Source organism: Pelobates fuscus, chromosome 12 (genome assembly GCF_036172605.1).
Source record: "Pelobates fuscus isolate aPelFus1 chromosome 12, aPelFus1.pri, whole genome shotgun sequence".
NCBI classification, from domain to species: domain Eukaryota; kingdom Metazoa; phylum Chordata; class Amphibia; order Anura; family Pelobatidae; genus Pelobates; species Pelobates fuscus.
The window spans coordinates 67,404,973-67,423,288 of NC_086328.1; the positions used below are offsets into that span (position 1 = coordinate 67,404,973).

The window sequence follows — 18,316 nt, forward strand, 5'->3', positions numbered from 1 at the left end:
TATTTTTTAATATCTTTGTTTATTTTCTGTGCACTAAAAATTATATTTCATGCATAAAAAAAAATTTAAATGGATATGACAGTAGACTATATGTTTTTTTTAAGAAAAAAATGACATCTGGCTGATACATGGATTATCGCAACCCCTAAAATTGGAATATTATATACATTTTTCAACATTTATATCACAATTTATGGTGGCATTCTGTATGTATTTTTTAAAAATACAGTTGTAGAAAGAGCTTACGTTAATTGTCCTTTTGATAAATTGTATATAATTGTTCTGTGAGGTGCACTGTAGTATATATTCTTTAAATTGTTGTATTTAATTGAAAGATCACTGTGGTTACATGCCATGTGATGAATTTCAAAATGCCACTGCTTAGAATACAATGTGCAATCAATTAAAAAATAAAATAAATAATAAATAAAAAATAATTTGTGTTGCTTGTATCTGCTAAGGGTTGAAGCAATGCCCATAAGAATTGCTTTTTTAGTTATATACATTATATATATATACAAAATTTCAGATATAATCTTATTTGACAAGTACTTACATTTTAAATGTTATCACTGGTTACTTTTATACTATTTTATCTTTGACATGTAGTTTTGCATTTCCTTTCAAGGAATTGCCCTCAAGAGAAGTTGTCATGAATAAGAAGCACCTACAATTATCTATAGTATTTATAGATATAGTAATTATCAAACAGCCATTTGGATGCATAATGAGGAAACAAAATGGTTTCATTATAAAGAGTTACTTGTAGGTTGTGGCCTTTGAGTGCAGAGGAAAACATTAGTTTATGACAAAACACATGAAAAGTGGCTACTAATAATACACATTTTATTGTTATTGTTCCTTTAATTCTAAAATAGCCAGTTTCATGGAAGGTCAAACTAATTTTCTAAGAATTTTATTTATTTTTTAGTTTTCTTGTTGTGTAGACAAAAAATAATGTAAATTTATTTTTTACCTCACACATTTCACACACTTCAGAATGTATATGTTAAAATAAAACAAGGTTTAAAGGTTATTGAGTGTTATCAACTGAAAACACCTAGCAATTGGAATTCTTTTAATACATTTAGAGTTATGTAAAAATCTATTTTTAATTACTATATCAGGAGAAAAAAATCTTAATTCAGATCAATACATTTTCTACAAGCTGGCATCAGTTTTATTTCTAATTCTCGATTTTCAATCAAAGCAAAAATAATGGTTAAATGGCTTTTGTTTACATATAGACAATGAATCAAAATATATATTTACATCGATGTCAAGTAACATAGAAATGTACTTGAGTTGTACTTAGAGGCTTAAAAGCTTTATCTCACAGAAAATATTGATGGTGCCAATGTCCACAGTGATTAGGTTGAGTCTCACAATTTCTTTCTTTAAATACTATTTTGCGTACACAATCTGTTAGGGTCAAGCAAATGCATCAAGTAGATTAGTGAGTGTAAAAGTACAATTAAATAGATACTGTGGTATGTTTTGAAGGTACTTGGTATTTTATTAGAAATCAACATTTCTAGTTCAATGCTACTGGACTGGCCTAAAAGTTATCCATTACTGCAAGACGAGAGGGTCCATGGCACACTCAACAAGAAGGAATTTTACTTGACAGGCTTACATTTTTACTTTGCCAATGGCAAGTGGGAGGAACCCTAATCTAGGTGGTACAAATGTGTAATATTGTGCTTGATATTAGCACTGTTCTAGGTAAACAATGTGTATTGAGACAACAAGGCAACATTATCTCTCATCACACAGGGATACTCCTATCACCCTCATTTAGTTCTATTTAGTTTTTGCATAACCTTTTATCTTTCTGTACACTGCACCTGCTCCTTTGTTTAGTCCAGTGTCAAAGTCATATGCCCACACATGTAGAAAAATTAGGGTAGTGATCAAGGTTTGATTATTGTAATGAACATATCACACATTCCATGTTTTCTATCTGCACTTCAGCTGAAGTATCAGCAGTTCCTCAGTATCATACATGTGGGTCAAGATGACACCAATACAATGTCTTGGTTTCTTCCTAATGAAAATGAAAACAATAATGCCATATACTTTTTACAAGTACTTCAATAAGGTAAAATGGGCCTTACATAACACAAATCTGTTTATAGAGTGTTATATTTAAGTAAGTAGACGTATAGATCAGGGTGTTGCAGTGGATGTGATCTACTTGGATTTTGCCAAGGCACTTGATACGGTTCATCACAATAGGTTAGTCTTCAAACTAGAAGATATAGGTCTAGATGAATATTCTTGTTCTTGGTTAGAACATTGGCTTAAGGAGAGAGTACAACGAGTTGTCATTAATGGTAAATGTTCAGGCTGGACAAAAGTTGTAATTGGTATCCCTCAGGGTTCTGTTTTGGGACCGCTTCTATTTAACATATTTATAAATTATCTTGAAATAGGCATTGAAAGCCATGTTTCAGTGTTTGCAGATGACACAAACTGTGTAAAGTAGTAAAATGTGAGCAGGATATTGCTTTGCTGCAGAGGGATTTGGATAGAGTGGGGGACTGGGCACTAAAAAACCTCGGGGTCAAGAATGCACAAGCAACTTACACCCTAAATGGTAGCGAATTAGGGATAACCACACACGAGAAGGATTTGGAAATTGTTATGGACAGCAAATTAGGCAGCATAATGCAATGTCAATCTGGAGTTGCTAAGGCCAGTAAGGTTTTGTCATGTATAAATAGGGGCATAAATTCTCGGGATGAAAATATAATTTTGTCTCTTTATAAATCACTGGTAAGACCATGCTGTGCAATTTTGAGCACCTGCTATAAAGAATGATATCATGGCACTAGAAAGAGATGAGCTACAAAATTGATAAAAGGAATGGAGCATTTTAGTTACGAAGAACGGTTAAAAAATTTAAATCTCTTTAGTTTTGAAAAATGGCACCTCAGAGGGGATGTGATAACATTATACAAATATATTTGGGGCTAGTACAAACCATTATCTGGAAATCTATTCATAAACTGGGCTATACATAGCACATGAGGTCACTCATTTAGGCTGGGAAAAAGGAGATTTCATCTAAGGCAAAGAAAAGGTTTTTTTTACAGTAAGAGCAATAAGAAAATTGAATTCTCTGCCTGAAGAGGTGGTTTTATCAGAGTCCATACAGATGTTTAAACTGCAATTGGATAAATACTTGCAAAAACATAACATACAGGGATATAATTTCTAATTAGTGGGGTAATAGCTGCTTGATCCAAGGAAACATCTGGCTGCTATTTTGGGGTAAAGAAGGCATTTTTTTCTAGTTTGTTGCAAAATTGGAAGCACTTCAGACTAGGTTTTTTTTGCCTTCTTTTGGAACAAGAGCAAAAACAAATGTGAGGAAGGCTGAACTTGATGGACTCTTTTCAGCTATGTAACTATGTAACTATGTAACTATATATTTACATTAATCATCAATCATTGACTTAAATCTTCACACGATATGTCTTATGTGCAGGAAGATCCCAGAGACTCCAGTAACATCAGAGATCTTGGAGGATCATTAATGAAACTAATTTAATAAAATGTCACTCATGATGTGATAGTGTTACAAACTGGCTGAATGTGGAAAATTCACTAACTTTGGGGCATTAACTAGAACAGGGGTAGGCAACCTTTTAGCAGCACTGTGCCGATATAGGATTGTGATGTCTCGTAGCGTGCCGGTCCTATTTGTTTAAATTGAGGTGTGTATGCTGCCGTATTCTGCTTGTGTTATTTATGCTGTAATTGCTTTGTATTGTAGTATTTGTGTGTATATGAGCTATTATATTGTATATGTTCAGGAGTAGTTTGTGGTATCGTGTATGATACATATGACTCCATACTGGGACTCCTGACAGGCCAGAGCCTGTTTGGCTGTAGCTGCCTTGAGTGCCGTGCAAAGACACCTTGAGTGTCGTGCATGGCACCCCTGAACTAGAAATAAACCATTGAGTGTCCATATAATTTAACAATGTATGCATTTGTGTGACTTACAGTATATACATATGCTGAGTAGAGGGCAGTACAGTATCCCTGCTGCTTCTTCCATCCAATAAGGATGTATAATATACCATAGTCATGTTTAATAATTAGCCCATGGTCCCATGGATGAAATAATGATTCACAAGATACTGACCTTAATTGCCCACTTCAAGAGGCTTGGACAAAATGTCCAATTATATACAATCATAACCATAACCAATTAAAATAATATATACTATATACATAATGCTGAGAAAAGCCTGTGTTTACACTGCAGAGACTACAGGAACAGTCTTTTTGCCCCACAGACACTACATTAAGCTGTTTAGAGTGTCCCCTTAATAATTAGACTGTATTTAGTCAAACTATTTAATGATTACATATGCCCAATCACATATAGAGGTGAAATGGGTGAAAGCAGAGGGCCAATGCATCTGAGTTCATTTTATTTTAATCTTCCCATATGTATGTTTAAGGCAAGTAAAAGAGACCTTTTGTTGGTAACGTTCTATTACATGTTTGCCCCATGGACCCCAAATTTGTTTAATTATATATATTTTATTCACGGACACTATAGAATGTTTTTCATCTTATGAGGAAGATGACATTATTGGCAATTTTACTGTGCCTGTCAGTCCATATATCCATAGCAATGGGATCTTCATTTACAAACTCTGTGGACCAATTGCCTTATTACAGGCTTACATTTGTTACACTACATCACAGATTTTTGCTCAGGAACATATTAAAATGGAAGAAGCCATTTTAGACAAATGCCAACAACACTCACAAATAAGAACATAATCGATAACATTTTCTATAAATAACATGTATACATGTGGACTATAATATAAAAGTTATGTACCTTTCACACGTATACATGAGAAATGCTTCTAGCAAACTATTCACATTGATTTATTTATTTCCTTTGAAAGTAATATATCACAGCAAGTGGCAAGTGAAGAACAGTTAATCCATTGTTTAAGTACATTGTTTTTGTGCAATGCCGTTTAATGTTTGAAGCAATTGTAATTGTCAGATTTGTTCTTTTTTTATTATTTTATTCATTGGAAATGCAGGAATATAGTGGCCATTCTTGCACAAGAATGAACAATTCTGGGGACCTCCCATGTTCCACCTGAAATGTCCATGTCTGGAATCTGGGTTCCATAGGAAACAATTCTACACCACATGTGGGAGGGAGGCTTGCTGCTACACCAAGATCCTTTCTTCCCCCATTAGTCGAGCCCCACTTATGTCAGACTGAAGACATTACTTACAATGATCTGTAACTTCTAGAGATGCACCTCTTAATGGAAAAATCCCACTGGACTGGGTAGCATGCCTTTATTTCTACCCAATATTAAGCACTCGCTCACCCACACAATACTCATGCCCCATGCATAAACACATACAACCTCCCATCGCGGACATGCAGTCCCTTAACAACCTACTCAACTACGTATACATAATTTCCCTCTCACAAACAGGCCCCAATACACGCACACATGTATCCCTTAAGTAGAAGCAAGTATAAAAAAGTGGTGGAGAGGCAATAACATATACTGGTAGAGTTTGTGTCAAAACAGAAACTAGTGAAGAGAAGGGGAAACTGACGTAGACAGGCTAAAAAAGACCGATGGCTATAAGATAAAAGAGACTGGCAGCAATAGTGGTAAAGGAAATGGAACATGAAACACTGTGGATTAGAGAACAAGAAGAAACAGAGGTTAAAAAATGCTGGCGATAAATTCTGAATTAGGCAGGCATGAAAAGATACTGAGACAAAAAGAGACTTGGGAAAATAAGGGGAAAAAAGCCTGGCAGAGGGAGAAACTAGCATTTGATATACAAGGGCAGCAGTCTGGATTTTTGCCTAGGGCTGTAAAAATCCTTGTACTCAGTCTTGCCTCCCGAGACCATGTACATCAACTGGATATTTTACACAATGAATACTCATATGGCTTGTAGCTTTCATGATTTGACTGGATGTGTTACACAATTCAGGCAATGATTGGAAATGTAATAAAATGAGGCAAATGTAACTGTGTAATATGTCAAAAGAAAATAATTAAGGACTTTGAGAATTTAATTACTCAATGAAGTAACCTAATAATATTATTCTTTATTCTTACTTTTTAGTGTATTTAAAATGATATTATCAGGTACATGAAGACATTAACGATTTCACTTTGATATTACAGAAAAATGAAAAAAATCTTAGTACAGATATTTAAACATGACATTTTTTATGTATTAGAGGCATTGTCATTTATATTGGATTTTTTAAAATGTGTTTTAGTATTTGATCCAAATAAAAATATAAAATATGAATAAAATACATTGATATTATTTTTGTGTTAAGGTTAATCATTATCCTGACAATACTGTAATTTTTACCCAACAAGTTTTATTACAAATCCAACTAATAAAATTCTTTCTTGGTAGAGTAGGTGGCACTTTAGAGTTCTGTAGATCTCAGGATTCCTACTGAGTTTGAATTACTCTCTGGAGCTTAGCAACATAGCAACACATGTGGGAGGGTAGCAAACATCTGGTAGTAAACACGTTTATCAAGCAAATTGTTGATATAAAGAAACTATTTTATAATAAATAACAGGCCAGTAAGCTGATGTGAGAATGTAATTTAAAGGGGTCTTCTGATTATGTTAGACTAAGAAAGATGCATCTTTTAAAGAAGTTTCCTTCAGTTGTGAATTATGAAATGCTTCCACATTAGTTCCTTCGAGACTCCAACCCTTGTTTGTATTCTTCGTATTTATCTACTGTGGAGAAAATACATATATTTCACCTTCTCATCTTCCCAGAGCAAGAGATTGGCAAAAAAAATACTTCCTTTGTATAGGAAAGATAATATAAAGATTTTTTTTTTTTTGTTGAGATTGAATTATTTAATAACCGGGGTACTGTTTGAGTAAAAAAGAATGGCACTATATCATGTAGACGTAATCGGAAAGTAAATTCAATTTGAAATTTCAATTCATTGAAAGTCAGTCTGGAGAGCATAGTGTACATGATACTATTGAAGTAAACAAGTAAGCAGACACAATGGGCAGTTAGTGAATATCAACTCGTAGTTACTTGCCTATGAAAAAATAAGAAGTGCACCGGTTTCAGTAAAAAAATTTTTTTTCTAATTAAATCTGCAGTTTATTTTATTGTACATGTTTTAGATTCCTTATTGGGTTAGGCATCTTTCATTCTTTAGGTCCCCCGCAACTAAAATATCTACATATTTAATACGCACCATAACATATATTATGTAGTGTGTTACTGGAATTAACAAGAAATATACACAAATGTTTGTGTCAGTGTATGTATTTGTGAGAGAGAGATAGACAGGGATTTGGATATATATTCATTATTAAAACTTAATTTATCAGATTAGATATTTAACCCCTTCAGGACGGAGTCAATAGTGCACGTTCTGATCAAAACAAAACGTAAACAAAAACTGGAATTTGCGCTATATGTCTGTTCAACCGTAATTCACCTCTTTCATATTAAATGCACCCACACTTATTATATATCATTTTGTTCAGGAGAAACAGGGCTTTCATTTCATATAAAATATTTATATATGAAACAATTTATTATGAATAAAATAAAAAAAAACTGTAAGAAATTAGAATTTTTTTTTTAATTTGTAGTTCCGCCTCACATTTTAGCTGTAAATGTCATAATACTGTTAGGTTTTACTGCAACAAAATGCACATATTTGTAATCAGCGATGTCTCACAAGTACAACAGTACCCCCCATTAACAGGTTTTATGGTGTTTTGAAAAGTTACAGGGTCAAATATAGAACGTTCCATTTTCAAATTGAAATTTGCCAGATTAGTAATGTTACCTTTGAGACGGTGTGGTAGCCCAGGAATGAGAATTACCCCCATAATGGCATACCATTTGAAAAAGTAGACAACCCAAGGTATTGAACGTGGGGTATGTTTAGTCTTTTTTAGTAGCCACTTAGTCACAAACACTGGCCAAAGTTAGCGTTCATATTTGTTTTTGTGTGAAAAAAGCAAAATACTAATATTTGGCCAGTGTTTGTGACTAAGTGGCTACTAAAAATGACTGGACATACCCCATTTGCAATACCTTGGGTTGTCTACTTTTGCAAATGGTATGCCATCATGGGGGTAATTCTTATTCCTGGGCTACCATACGGTCTCAAAGGCAACATAACTAATCTGGCAAATTTCAATGTCAAAAAAATGAAATGCGAGCCTTATATGTGACTCTCTAACTTTCCAAAAAACCATAAAACCTGTACATGGGGGGTACTGTTATTCTCGGGAGATTTAACTAAACACAAATATTAGTGTTTTAAAACAGTAAAACATATTACAACAATAATATAGTCCATAAAAGTGCCGTTTGTTTGTAAAAAATGCAAAAAACGTCACTTTTACTTAAAATATCATCGTTGTAATACAATTTACCAGTTTTAAACACTAATATTTGAGTTCAGCGAAGTCTCCCGAGTAAAACAGTACCCCCTATATACAGGTTTTATGGTGTCTTGGAGAGTTACAGGGTCAAATATAGTGCTTGCGAATTAAATTCTCTGCACTTTCTCCCTGTGTTGTCAGGCATGTCAATCAAATTTTAATTAATTAAATGACATAATTATGTTAAAAAATTACTTAAATATACACGTAGAATTTTAATATATATGCATTTATAGGTATTTAAATTCTACGTGTATACTAATGTAATCTTTCATGTAATTATATGTATTTATCTATCTATATATATTTGCGGTTATTTGTATTTTATATATAGATAGATATATATAGAATGTCATTCTAAGTGTATTCTGTTTCCAATATATATATATTAATAACAAAATACAGTTAGAATGAAATTACATATGAATATATAATTTATTTTAAATTTTGTTTCAATATTTTATTTATTTATTTTATTATTTTATTTATTTATTATTGTAATTATACGTATATATATATAATATATATATATATAGATCTATTATATATACACATATTATATATGTAACGTCATTCTAAGTGTATTTTAATACTAATATATATACTAATATTAATATTAAAATACATTACGTATGACGTTACATATATATAATATGTATATATATTATATATATAATATATATACATATATTATATATATATAAATACTTGTATTTTATTTTAACATGTGTATTTAATTTTTTTTTTACACTACCTACCAGCAGGGGGACTCTCTAATATTTTAGACAGTCCCCCTGCTGGCAGATCCATAGCCAGCTATAGGGGGCCATGTGATCGCTCTTTGAGAGCGATCACATGGCCCCCGGGGGCCTCATTTGCCGGAGGGGGGCTGCCTGGGCTCTCAGGCAGCCCCCCAGAAGAGGATCGCGGCGGAGGTAAGTATAGCTTACCTCCTGGGGGCTTCAGCCGTTACGGCGTTCTATGCCGCCGCAACGGCTTTAAAGCCCTTTAAAGCCGCGACGGCATAGAACGCCGTAACGGCGTTAAGGGGTTAATAATCAAAACTACAAATTATTTACTAACACCAAGCTGACAATGTGCCTCGACTCCACCTTTACAGACAATCACTGTACTGAGATGTCATATAGCCAGGGCCTTGTACCTATTTCGCTAATCAAAATGCAAGTGGTTATCTCTTATATTTTTCTATAACTGAATACTTCCTGCTGGAAAATATTACAGTTGATATATTCTACCCATTTTATCTGATCTAATCTGGGAAAGGCACTATAAAATAGATCTTGGTTAGTGAATTGAGGAGATGAGGTGATTGGATAAAATAACATATTTGAAGATTTCTAAATATTTCCATAGTGAAAATATAATAAGTAACATATAAGTAGTAATCAAAATAATAATAATAGAAAATCAGGCTCACTAATTCTCGTTACAGTGTTCCTTTACTATGCCACACTTCTTCAAAAGATGGGTTATGAAAACTTGGGATCTGGATTGACAATCAATATAGCATTACAGCAGCTATATGGAATGGGATACAAGATAAAGTACTGCATGCAAACTTATTTGAGCAGGGTCCTCTTCAACCTATTGTTCCTGTAAGTTTTCTTGTAATTGTCCTATTTATTGTTACATCCCCCCTCTCAAAATATTGTAAAGCGCTACGGAATCTGTTGGCGCTATATAAATGGCAATAATAATAATAATAATAATAATAATAATAATGATAAGAGAGATGGCACATGAGGATGTCTACTGAGCGTATTTTGCTGATTAAGAATTCCAGACAGTTAGCTAGGTAAATTGGTTTGCTCTATATAGTATAAGAGAACCTTTAACCTGGTTCTACTTAGTAATCCAAACAATCCCAACTTCTTATGTTTATATATAAAAGTAAGAGAAGTCTTTAATTGTTTAATATGTGTAAAATAACATTATAGCCAAAGAGAGTAAGAAATACAGCAGTTTTGGTAGAATGTTCTTTTATACACATTGACTATGCATAAATCATGAGATTCAATATGCATTTAACTTACTTTAAATAATTTCAACAAAATGCAGGGTAAAAAACATGAATCTAGATTCATACCCATCTATTGAAAGAAATGTGTTGCCAATGGAAACATTCACAGCCGATAGTTACAATACCAATGTGTAAGAAAGGGTCACATTAGGTGCCTTGCATTTTTGAGGCTTTAATCGTATACCCTGAGAGCTCTAAGCAAATGCAAAGCATTTATTGACAAACAGGTACTGACATCAGATGAGAAATAATTGTTAATAAAATGTTATCATCAAATAATGCCACTTTCTAATCATATCTCCCAATCATTATGCTCCAGATATCTGATTGTATGCAAAAATAATAAAAAAACATGTTTTTAACAAAAACAGTAACATGTATTCTATATTAGATCATGTATGTGTCTATATATATTGCTGCCCAACAATTGTACATAGGTACACTTGGGGCTGCATTTTACCAGTATTTATGTGGGGTAAACATTTATTTGCAGTAGTATAGAAAGTGGAGGGTTATAAGACAAAAGGAAAATAGTGTGTCTTATTAATAGGTTTCAAGTTCTACAGGGCCCCAACGCCTTCCTAGGTAGTTGTTTGGAGAAGCTTACATCTTAAGAACATCTAGGCACATCAATTAAATTGGGCAGGTTTGATATCTGCCCTGTGTCACCAGGTTGTGCACATGCCTTATGTCCTAAGGACACATGACATGTGTGACAGGTCATGATTCTCTTTTATTCCAGAAGTTTGGTCCTTAAGGGGTTAAGAAGGTATTTCAGGAATTCCCATTGAGTTGTCATTTGGGCAGCATAGCTAGCTGCCCATGTGTGGAGTCATGCTATTGGCATCTCTATTCTGAGGCCATCATTGACTGATAGCCCCAGGGTGGGGTTACAGTGCCCACAAGAGAGAGAAGCAAGAGGCCATTTTGGAAGTAACACAGAGCACCGCAGCAGCAGCTCATGGCTCCTGCCAAATACCAATGTATAATATTATCTTTTTCTCTCCCTCGATATCTCTAGTGACAGCCCTGATTAAGCAAGGGAATTTACCCAAATGTATAATTAATACATATTAAGCCATTAAAGTCCAAGGATTACCAGGGTAGTGGGACATTTCTGATACCGTGCTGCCTGTTACTAATAGTTTTAATATTCCTACTGCACATACCCACCACCTTTTGTGCTCAGTCACTCTACAGCTGAGACACTCATGCTATGGCTAGTTGAAAAGTAGTGAAGCTTCCAAATTGAAGACTGAGACTTTGACTCCGAGGACTGATCCGATTTCAATCTGTTGTAATGTGTCATTATTGCTGATTCTGTTAATGATATCAGCTCTGTCTGGTATCCTTATCACCACTGCACATTAATTATATTGCCTGCTGCAAAGGTAACAAGGAGTCTATAAGTGCCCTGCTGCTTTATCCCTATGTAGACTGTGTGGTGAGTCTACATATTACATGGCAACAACAATATTTAAGAGAAAGCTAAAGTTATCATAGCAGGAGCACTACTCAAGGTGATAAATAAAGAAGAGATACGAGAGGGCTAGGAAGATATGAGAGAGACATGTACTGTGTGGGGATCTCTGTATTGAAGTTCTGTGTAATCCAACAACCCTGTGCTGATGCTCTGTGTAATTCAATAAAACAAGCCAAGCTTGTTTTAATGCATGAGCATCTCTGTATTGTATGAGTATATCTGTATTGTATAGGGAGGAGTACATTTCTAAAGGAAGGAGTCTGGCACACAACCATTTTAAAACTTCTCCAGCCACCACTGCAACAGAGTTGAGAAGAAGTTATTTAATTTCTCCCTTATCTTATATTTAAACACCCAGCGTATTCTGTTGTTTTCAATAAGTCACTTTATTTTGATACTTAAAAAAACACAATTTAAACAGCAGCTTCTGGAATTCTGCCACATGGAGCTGCTATACCTTTATAACGGTTGTGTCAAAGTCAATCTACCCAAGGGCCACTTGCCAAGTCTTCTTCCATAGCTGGTGCAGAACTGTACTACCAGATGCATGCACACATGCACAGATCCAAACTCCCAGACACACACTCATTCACACACAGATACACACTCCCATATTCATACTCATCTACACACTCTTATACACACATACAACTACACATTCCAACAAACAAACACACACACACACACGGCTTCACACTAGCATACAGACACATAACTACATATTCACACATAAACATGCCCATACACACGCAGCTACACATGCTCAAGCTATAGTTGCATGCCCAAGATCTCAATGGGCACTGCTTTCCTTTATTGTGTGACCAGCCAACCTTATAAGTGAATTTCTTACATGCAACTACAAAATGCAATAATTTTAGTAATGACTAGATAATACAATACAGCAAACACTGCTCCCCAGACAGCAAGCCAAACACATTAATTGAACACTCGAGGCATGACAACTATTTTATCTTCTTTAAGTGTTTATGGTGTCTGGAGTCTCCTGACGCTGTCCCATGGTTCAGTGTTGAACTTTATTTGATTAGTTTGACACTGTGGCTCCACCTTGTGCTAACGATATGACTAAAGATGAATGTAACTGTATAGTAGTTGTTAGACAATTGTAGACCAATCTATACCAGCAATGGGAAGTAGTTATTGGCTAGAAGTGTTTAGCTGATAATCTCAACCTATGAATGCCACCAATTGCAATTTAGGCTAATGTGGAAGCATCAGAGAGTGAATAGGCTCATCAGAGAGTGCCCAGGGACACACATTCAGTTTTAAAATATTCAAAAATGGTTTAATATGGAACTATGGGATGACACCAGGGATCACTAGACACCATAACTACTTCAAAAACAATTAAATAAAGGTCCAATCTGGACTTTCTTAAATACTTTGCTCACTCAGGCCACCTGCAATCCAGAATATAGATAACTATACTTGGGTCTTATACATACCTCTCTATTCCGGGACTATCATTTTTGAACAGTATGAGTTGCTATGGGCCTATTAAAGTATTTAGGGAGCTGAAAATCGCTTGTGAGCTGGTACATGGAGAGCCCAACTTTACAACATTATATAATAGTTGTATGCCAATGAAATGGATAGGCACACTGCCTGTGAAACTTGTAACGTGAAGTCTCCGTAACCATGCAACACCAATATAAAGTACATAATGCTTCTATAGAAAAAGAATATCTTAATGGTATTTCTAAGCAAACATTTCATTATTATACATACAAAGCACATCCTTATTCGGATTGTATTATAGCTCGTTTTGTGTTATACACTGGAAATGACTGTATAGTAACAATGCCATTTAAAATCAACAAAACATAGGATTCCTGTTGTGCTTTTTTAATTAGTGACAGCTCAGAAGAGTAGGATATATAATACTCAATTAAGATTTTTCATTGTATGATGCTAAACAATACATTCTAATATATTCCCTATGTCAATGGAATCAATGTGTTTTGTATTAGAAAATACTCTTTTTCATCAAAGAAGATCAAGTGGGAACTTTTGTCTAATGTATTTAATAACAGTCCCATAAAATGAGACCTGTAATAATTTCATAGTAATAAAGTCATTAGGAACTCCACCGTGAAGGTGGGAACCAAATACACTGTTATTTATTTTTTTATTTTTATGTATGTATGTAAATGGAATATTGAATGCTTACTCAGCAATAGAAAATGCACAAATTCACAAATAATAAGTTTCCAGGAAATCCCTGAAACTACATTCTAAACAAGACAATGGGTCCAGGGAAAACAATAGTTTTAATGCACTTAAAAAAAATGTACACACATATAGTACGAACCAAAATCTTGTGTTGGCATGTGTGCAACCATTATACTTGCAGGGTAACACCAGACAGATAGCATTCTTTCACTGACTGTTATAGCTTTACTAGAAGGTAGTTATTGGACCAGAATTAATTCTGTAATGCAATGATTTCAAAGTGTCACTAAACATAGCATTGGAAAAATACACAGTACACAATTTATAATTTTAGGGGGATTTTTGACTAAAGAACACCATATACCTGCTTATACCTTGAAAGCTGATGAATTGTGTGCATCTTTTTCCCAAGTAGCAACATTTATGCCAGAAAAACTAAGTGATAAATGCTTTTTTTCCTGTCTTTGCATATGTGGCCTCAGTTTCGCAAATACTTATACACACAACGCTAATTTCACTGATCAGTGAATTAAACCTCCTTTAATATTATTTTGTGGTCACTTGTAATGGAGTGGTAAACTGCTGATTATGTCAGTTTTAGCCTCCTATTATATATGGTTATTAATAAGAAACTCCATGTATTCCTTATTATCTCCAACCTTAACAGATGTATCTGCAAAACGAATAATATTGTAAACTCATACATCTGTTTAGGTTCCTATCTGTATGTAATGCATGCTTCTTGGGAATAGTAAGCACTGTAGTCCCCTGTCCGCTCCGGTAGATTAGCTGACTTGCTGTAGGCCATGTGCTGATTTTTCTATACATGGGTAAGTCAGATTCTACGAAGCTGCCACAACTTGCAGGTATGGATCGCTACTGAGTAAAGTGTTGGAAAATCGTTTCTGCAGTAGTGTGTGCCCATACATGCCCTTAAGTACATCCATACTGTTAGTGACTACCATCAGCGTAGTCTAAAAATTTTAATTGTTATAATTAAACTTCTCCTGTTCTATTTTTCCAGTTACTCAGAACATTAAAAATATGCAATCTGGAGAATCTAAATTATACAGTATAAATGGTTTTGTTGTTTATTTTCTATTCCAGCATAATTTTGTGGCTTAAATGCACCTAGCCAGGAATATATCTTGAATGCTGGAGTGTAAGATACTGTATGTAAATTGTGTGTTGACCCTCGGTTATCGCATTCTCTTGAAATGTCTGGAGTTTGAAACAAATGAGAAATGATATTGTAAAACAGTTTGACTTGGCCCGTGATGATCTAGAGATGTCTCACAGTAAATGTATTACCTTATCTAAAACTTTGCTTTCCTTCTTTTCTGAGTTGATTTTTTTCCATTAACATTCATTCAATATAACAAAATTTTCAGGTTGCTGCCATTGTCATGATTTAGATCTGGTAACTCAATACTGTAGAAATAGCTCACAGCTATTTAAAGTTGATCAAATGATAGCAGGAACATATATATCAAAGACAAGTATGTGTAAGTATAAATATTTTGAAGTGATGATTTAAAAATCCATGTGGACAAAACAAAGGATTGCAAGCAATGTATATAACCATTATAATGTAGTATTATTTGATTTTCAACAGGATATTATATGAAGTGGTTCCATGCTAAGGATGTTTGTTGCACTTGATTTCAGTAGACTTGGTCATTTTTTGACACTGCTGAATAATTTAACGTGATATTTTCTGGTTTATGTTTTAAATGATTCAGCACAGTCCTTCGATGAATTGTCTTTCCTCTCACTCACAGGTCGGCAGCTTACCATCTTCAACAGCCAGGCGGCTATTAAAGTTGGAGGAAAGGATCAGGGCCGTCCTTTCCAAGGCCAGATCTCAGGCTTATACTATAATGGGCTGAAAGTTCTGTCTCTTGCTGCTGAAAGTGACCCCAATGTCAAGACAGAGGGCAACCTAATGTTGGTTGGGGAGGTTCCATCTGTCATGACAACAGAAACCACAGCCACCACTCTTTTGGCTGACATGTCCACCACCATTATGGAAACCACCACTACCATGGCCACCACAACAACAAGGAAAGGGAGGTCCCCTACTATGAGAGACAGCATCACGCAGGTGAGTACCTTACACTTTGATAAACAATTCTCAATGCATGTACAGTACATTGTATTACTATTCACATCCACATTTGGCATTTCCTTATTTTTTTTTGTGTTTTCCCATCAAAAATTTAAAATGGACATGAAACTTTAACCCCTTAAGGACACATGACATGTGTGACATGTCATGATTCCCTTTTATTCCAGAAGTTTGGTCCTTAAGGGGTTAAAAACGCTACATATTTTTCATTGATTAAACAAAAAATAGACATTTGATGGCTGTCTATATATTCAGTTAACTGATTCAGTATCCTTTGTCTGCTGAAAGTCTTTTGGTGTTAGTCTCTACAAGCATTGTAGTTCTGTATTCTGCATTACATGACTATACTTCATAGCATCATGATCAAACTCGATTGCTGGTGTCTTTTACAAAATGTCAAACTCTTAAAATGGGAGAAGTGAATACTTTTGCAAGACACTCTGAATAATGAGAAACAAATTCCTGTTTCTTTAATGATTAACACTATATAAATGATAACGCACAGTTATACCTTTATAATTAAGCACACCTGTGATGCGAAATATGTTATTATATTTTTAGATCCACTTCTTCTCGAATGTACAATGCTCAATTATATTGTATAGCAACTGAAAATGGACATGTAGCATTTTATAGTGTGATTCCTTAATTTTTTTATAGAAACACGACACTGTATAATGATGTCTCATACATATCAAGCTTTAAAATGAACACTACATGCATCTGACAAACAACTACTTATTTGTAATGAGCTGCACATTAGTGGCGATTAAAGAACAATCTATTTTCTTGTAAGGATGCAATCCAATTTTGTGACTATCAATTGTTTTTCTTAGAATTGAAAATCAAAGTATCTCTCAAGGTAGTTTACAATTACCTTATTTTGTTGTTTGTGTATAAAATTCACCTGAAGCCTTGATGGAAAGTTCCACAATGGTAATCATGCAGGAAACCCGTAAGCAAGTACAAAAAATCATGTTAGTCTTCCCATGATGATATAAATGCACTTGTGCAAACCATGTCTATTAACTTGCACATACAGCAAACTGTACGCATGGTTATTGATTTATTAAACCACCAACAAAATAAGCATTCCCTAATAAATCAAGCCAATAGAATAACATATGATTTAGGAAAGGAGAAACTGCCCAACCAAGGAAATTATATGAACCAAAAATCTATTTTGTTAGTGATGATTGAGGAGCAGTCTGATGGTGATGGTGTTTTCTACAAATGTGAATATTTTGCAGCTAAATGACATAAAGCAATGATGCTCTGAATTGTTTTGTATTCAGCCTGTGCTAGTGTGAGGCTATAATGTTATTGAAGGTAGGATGGTATACTATACAATTTTTGTCCCTAGAAGATAGTATGTCTTATTGTCAGCACAGTTCAGGCCATATATTGAAAAATAACAATAGACTAGGACTGGTGAGTAACTGATGAGAAATACATATAAACCAGTTACTAGCTAGTTACCTCCACATATGGGTCTGTAAAAAGGAAAAGAAAGTCAATTGAAAAGAGGACCACACCAGCTAATGGGTGACAGGGGCGTTTGCAAATGATGGTCCCTGTAGTTCACTATTTACACAAAGGGTGAATGAAGAGGTGAGTAATCCACTTTAACCCTCCTGGTTTCGATATCTCCATTTGCCACACAAGAGTATCATAAAGGTTGGAGCTGCTTGTAAACTTGTTTTATGAGGGCTTTCTCTCCCTGTTCATGACATGGAGAGGAAATGGAACCTCATTTAGATAACCCAGTATATAGACTTTTCTTTATTCCGTCCTTCTTTTCTTCTTCCCTTCATTAAATCCATTTCCTTACTTTTCCTCCATTCCTCCCTCCCTTCCTTCCTCACTCACTCACTCCCTTCTTTCCTCCCTTCCTTCCCTACCTTCCTTCTCTCCATTCTTCCCTCCCTTACCTTTCATTTCCTTTCACTTCCTTCCCTCGATTCCTTCCTTTCCCTTCTCTCTCTTCCCTCTCTTCC

At 34.6% G+C, this 18,316-nt stretch overlaps 1 protein-coding gene across 19 annotated transcripts in view; it reads left to right on the forward strand.

The window, feature by feature from the left end:
- NRXN2 (neurexin 2) overlaps positions 1-18,316 on the forward strand; it is a 973,084-nt gene that overhangs the window by 878,301 nt on the left and 76,467 nt on the right. For all 19 annotated transcript variants that reach the window (XM_063438522.1, XM_063438529.1, XM_063438527.1 and 16 more), the window contains one exon: positions 15,973-16,295. In XM_063438522.1, coding sequence (XP_063294592.1) covers positions 15,973-16,295 — 323 coding nt within the window. The remainder of the gene's footprint in view (positions 1-15,972; positions 16,296-18,316) is intronic.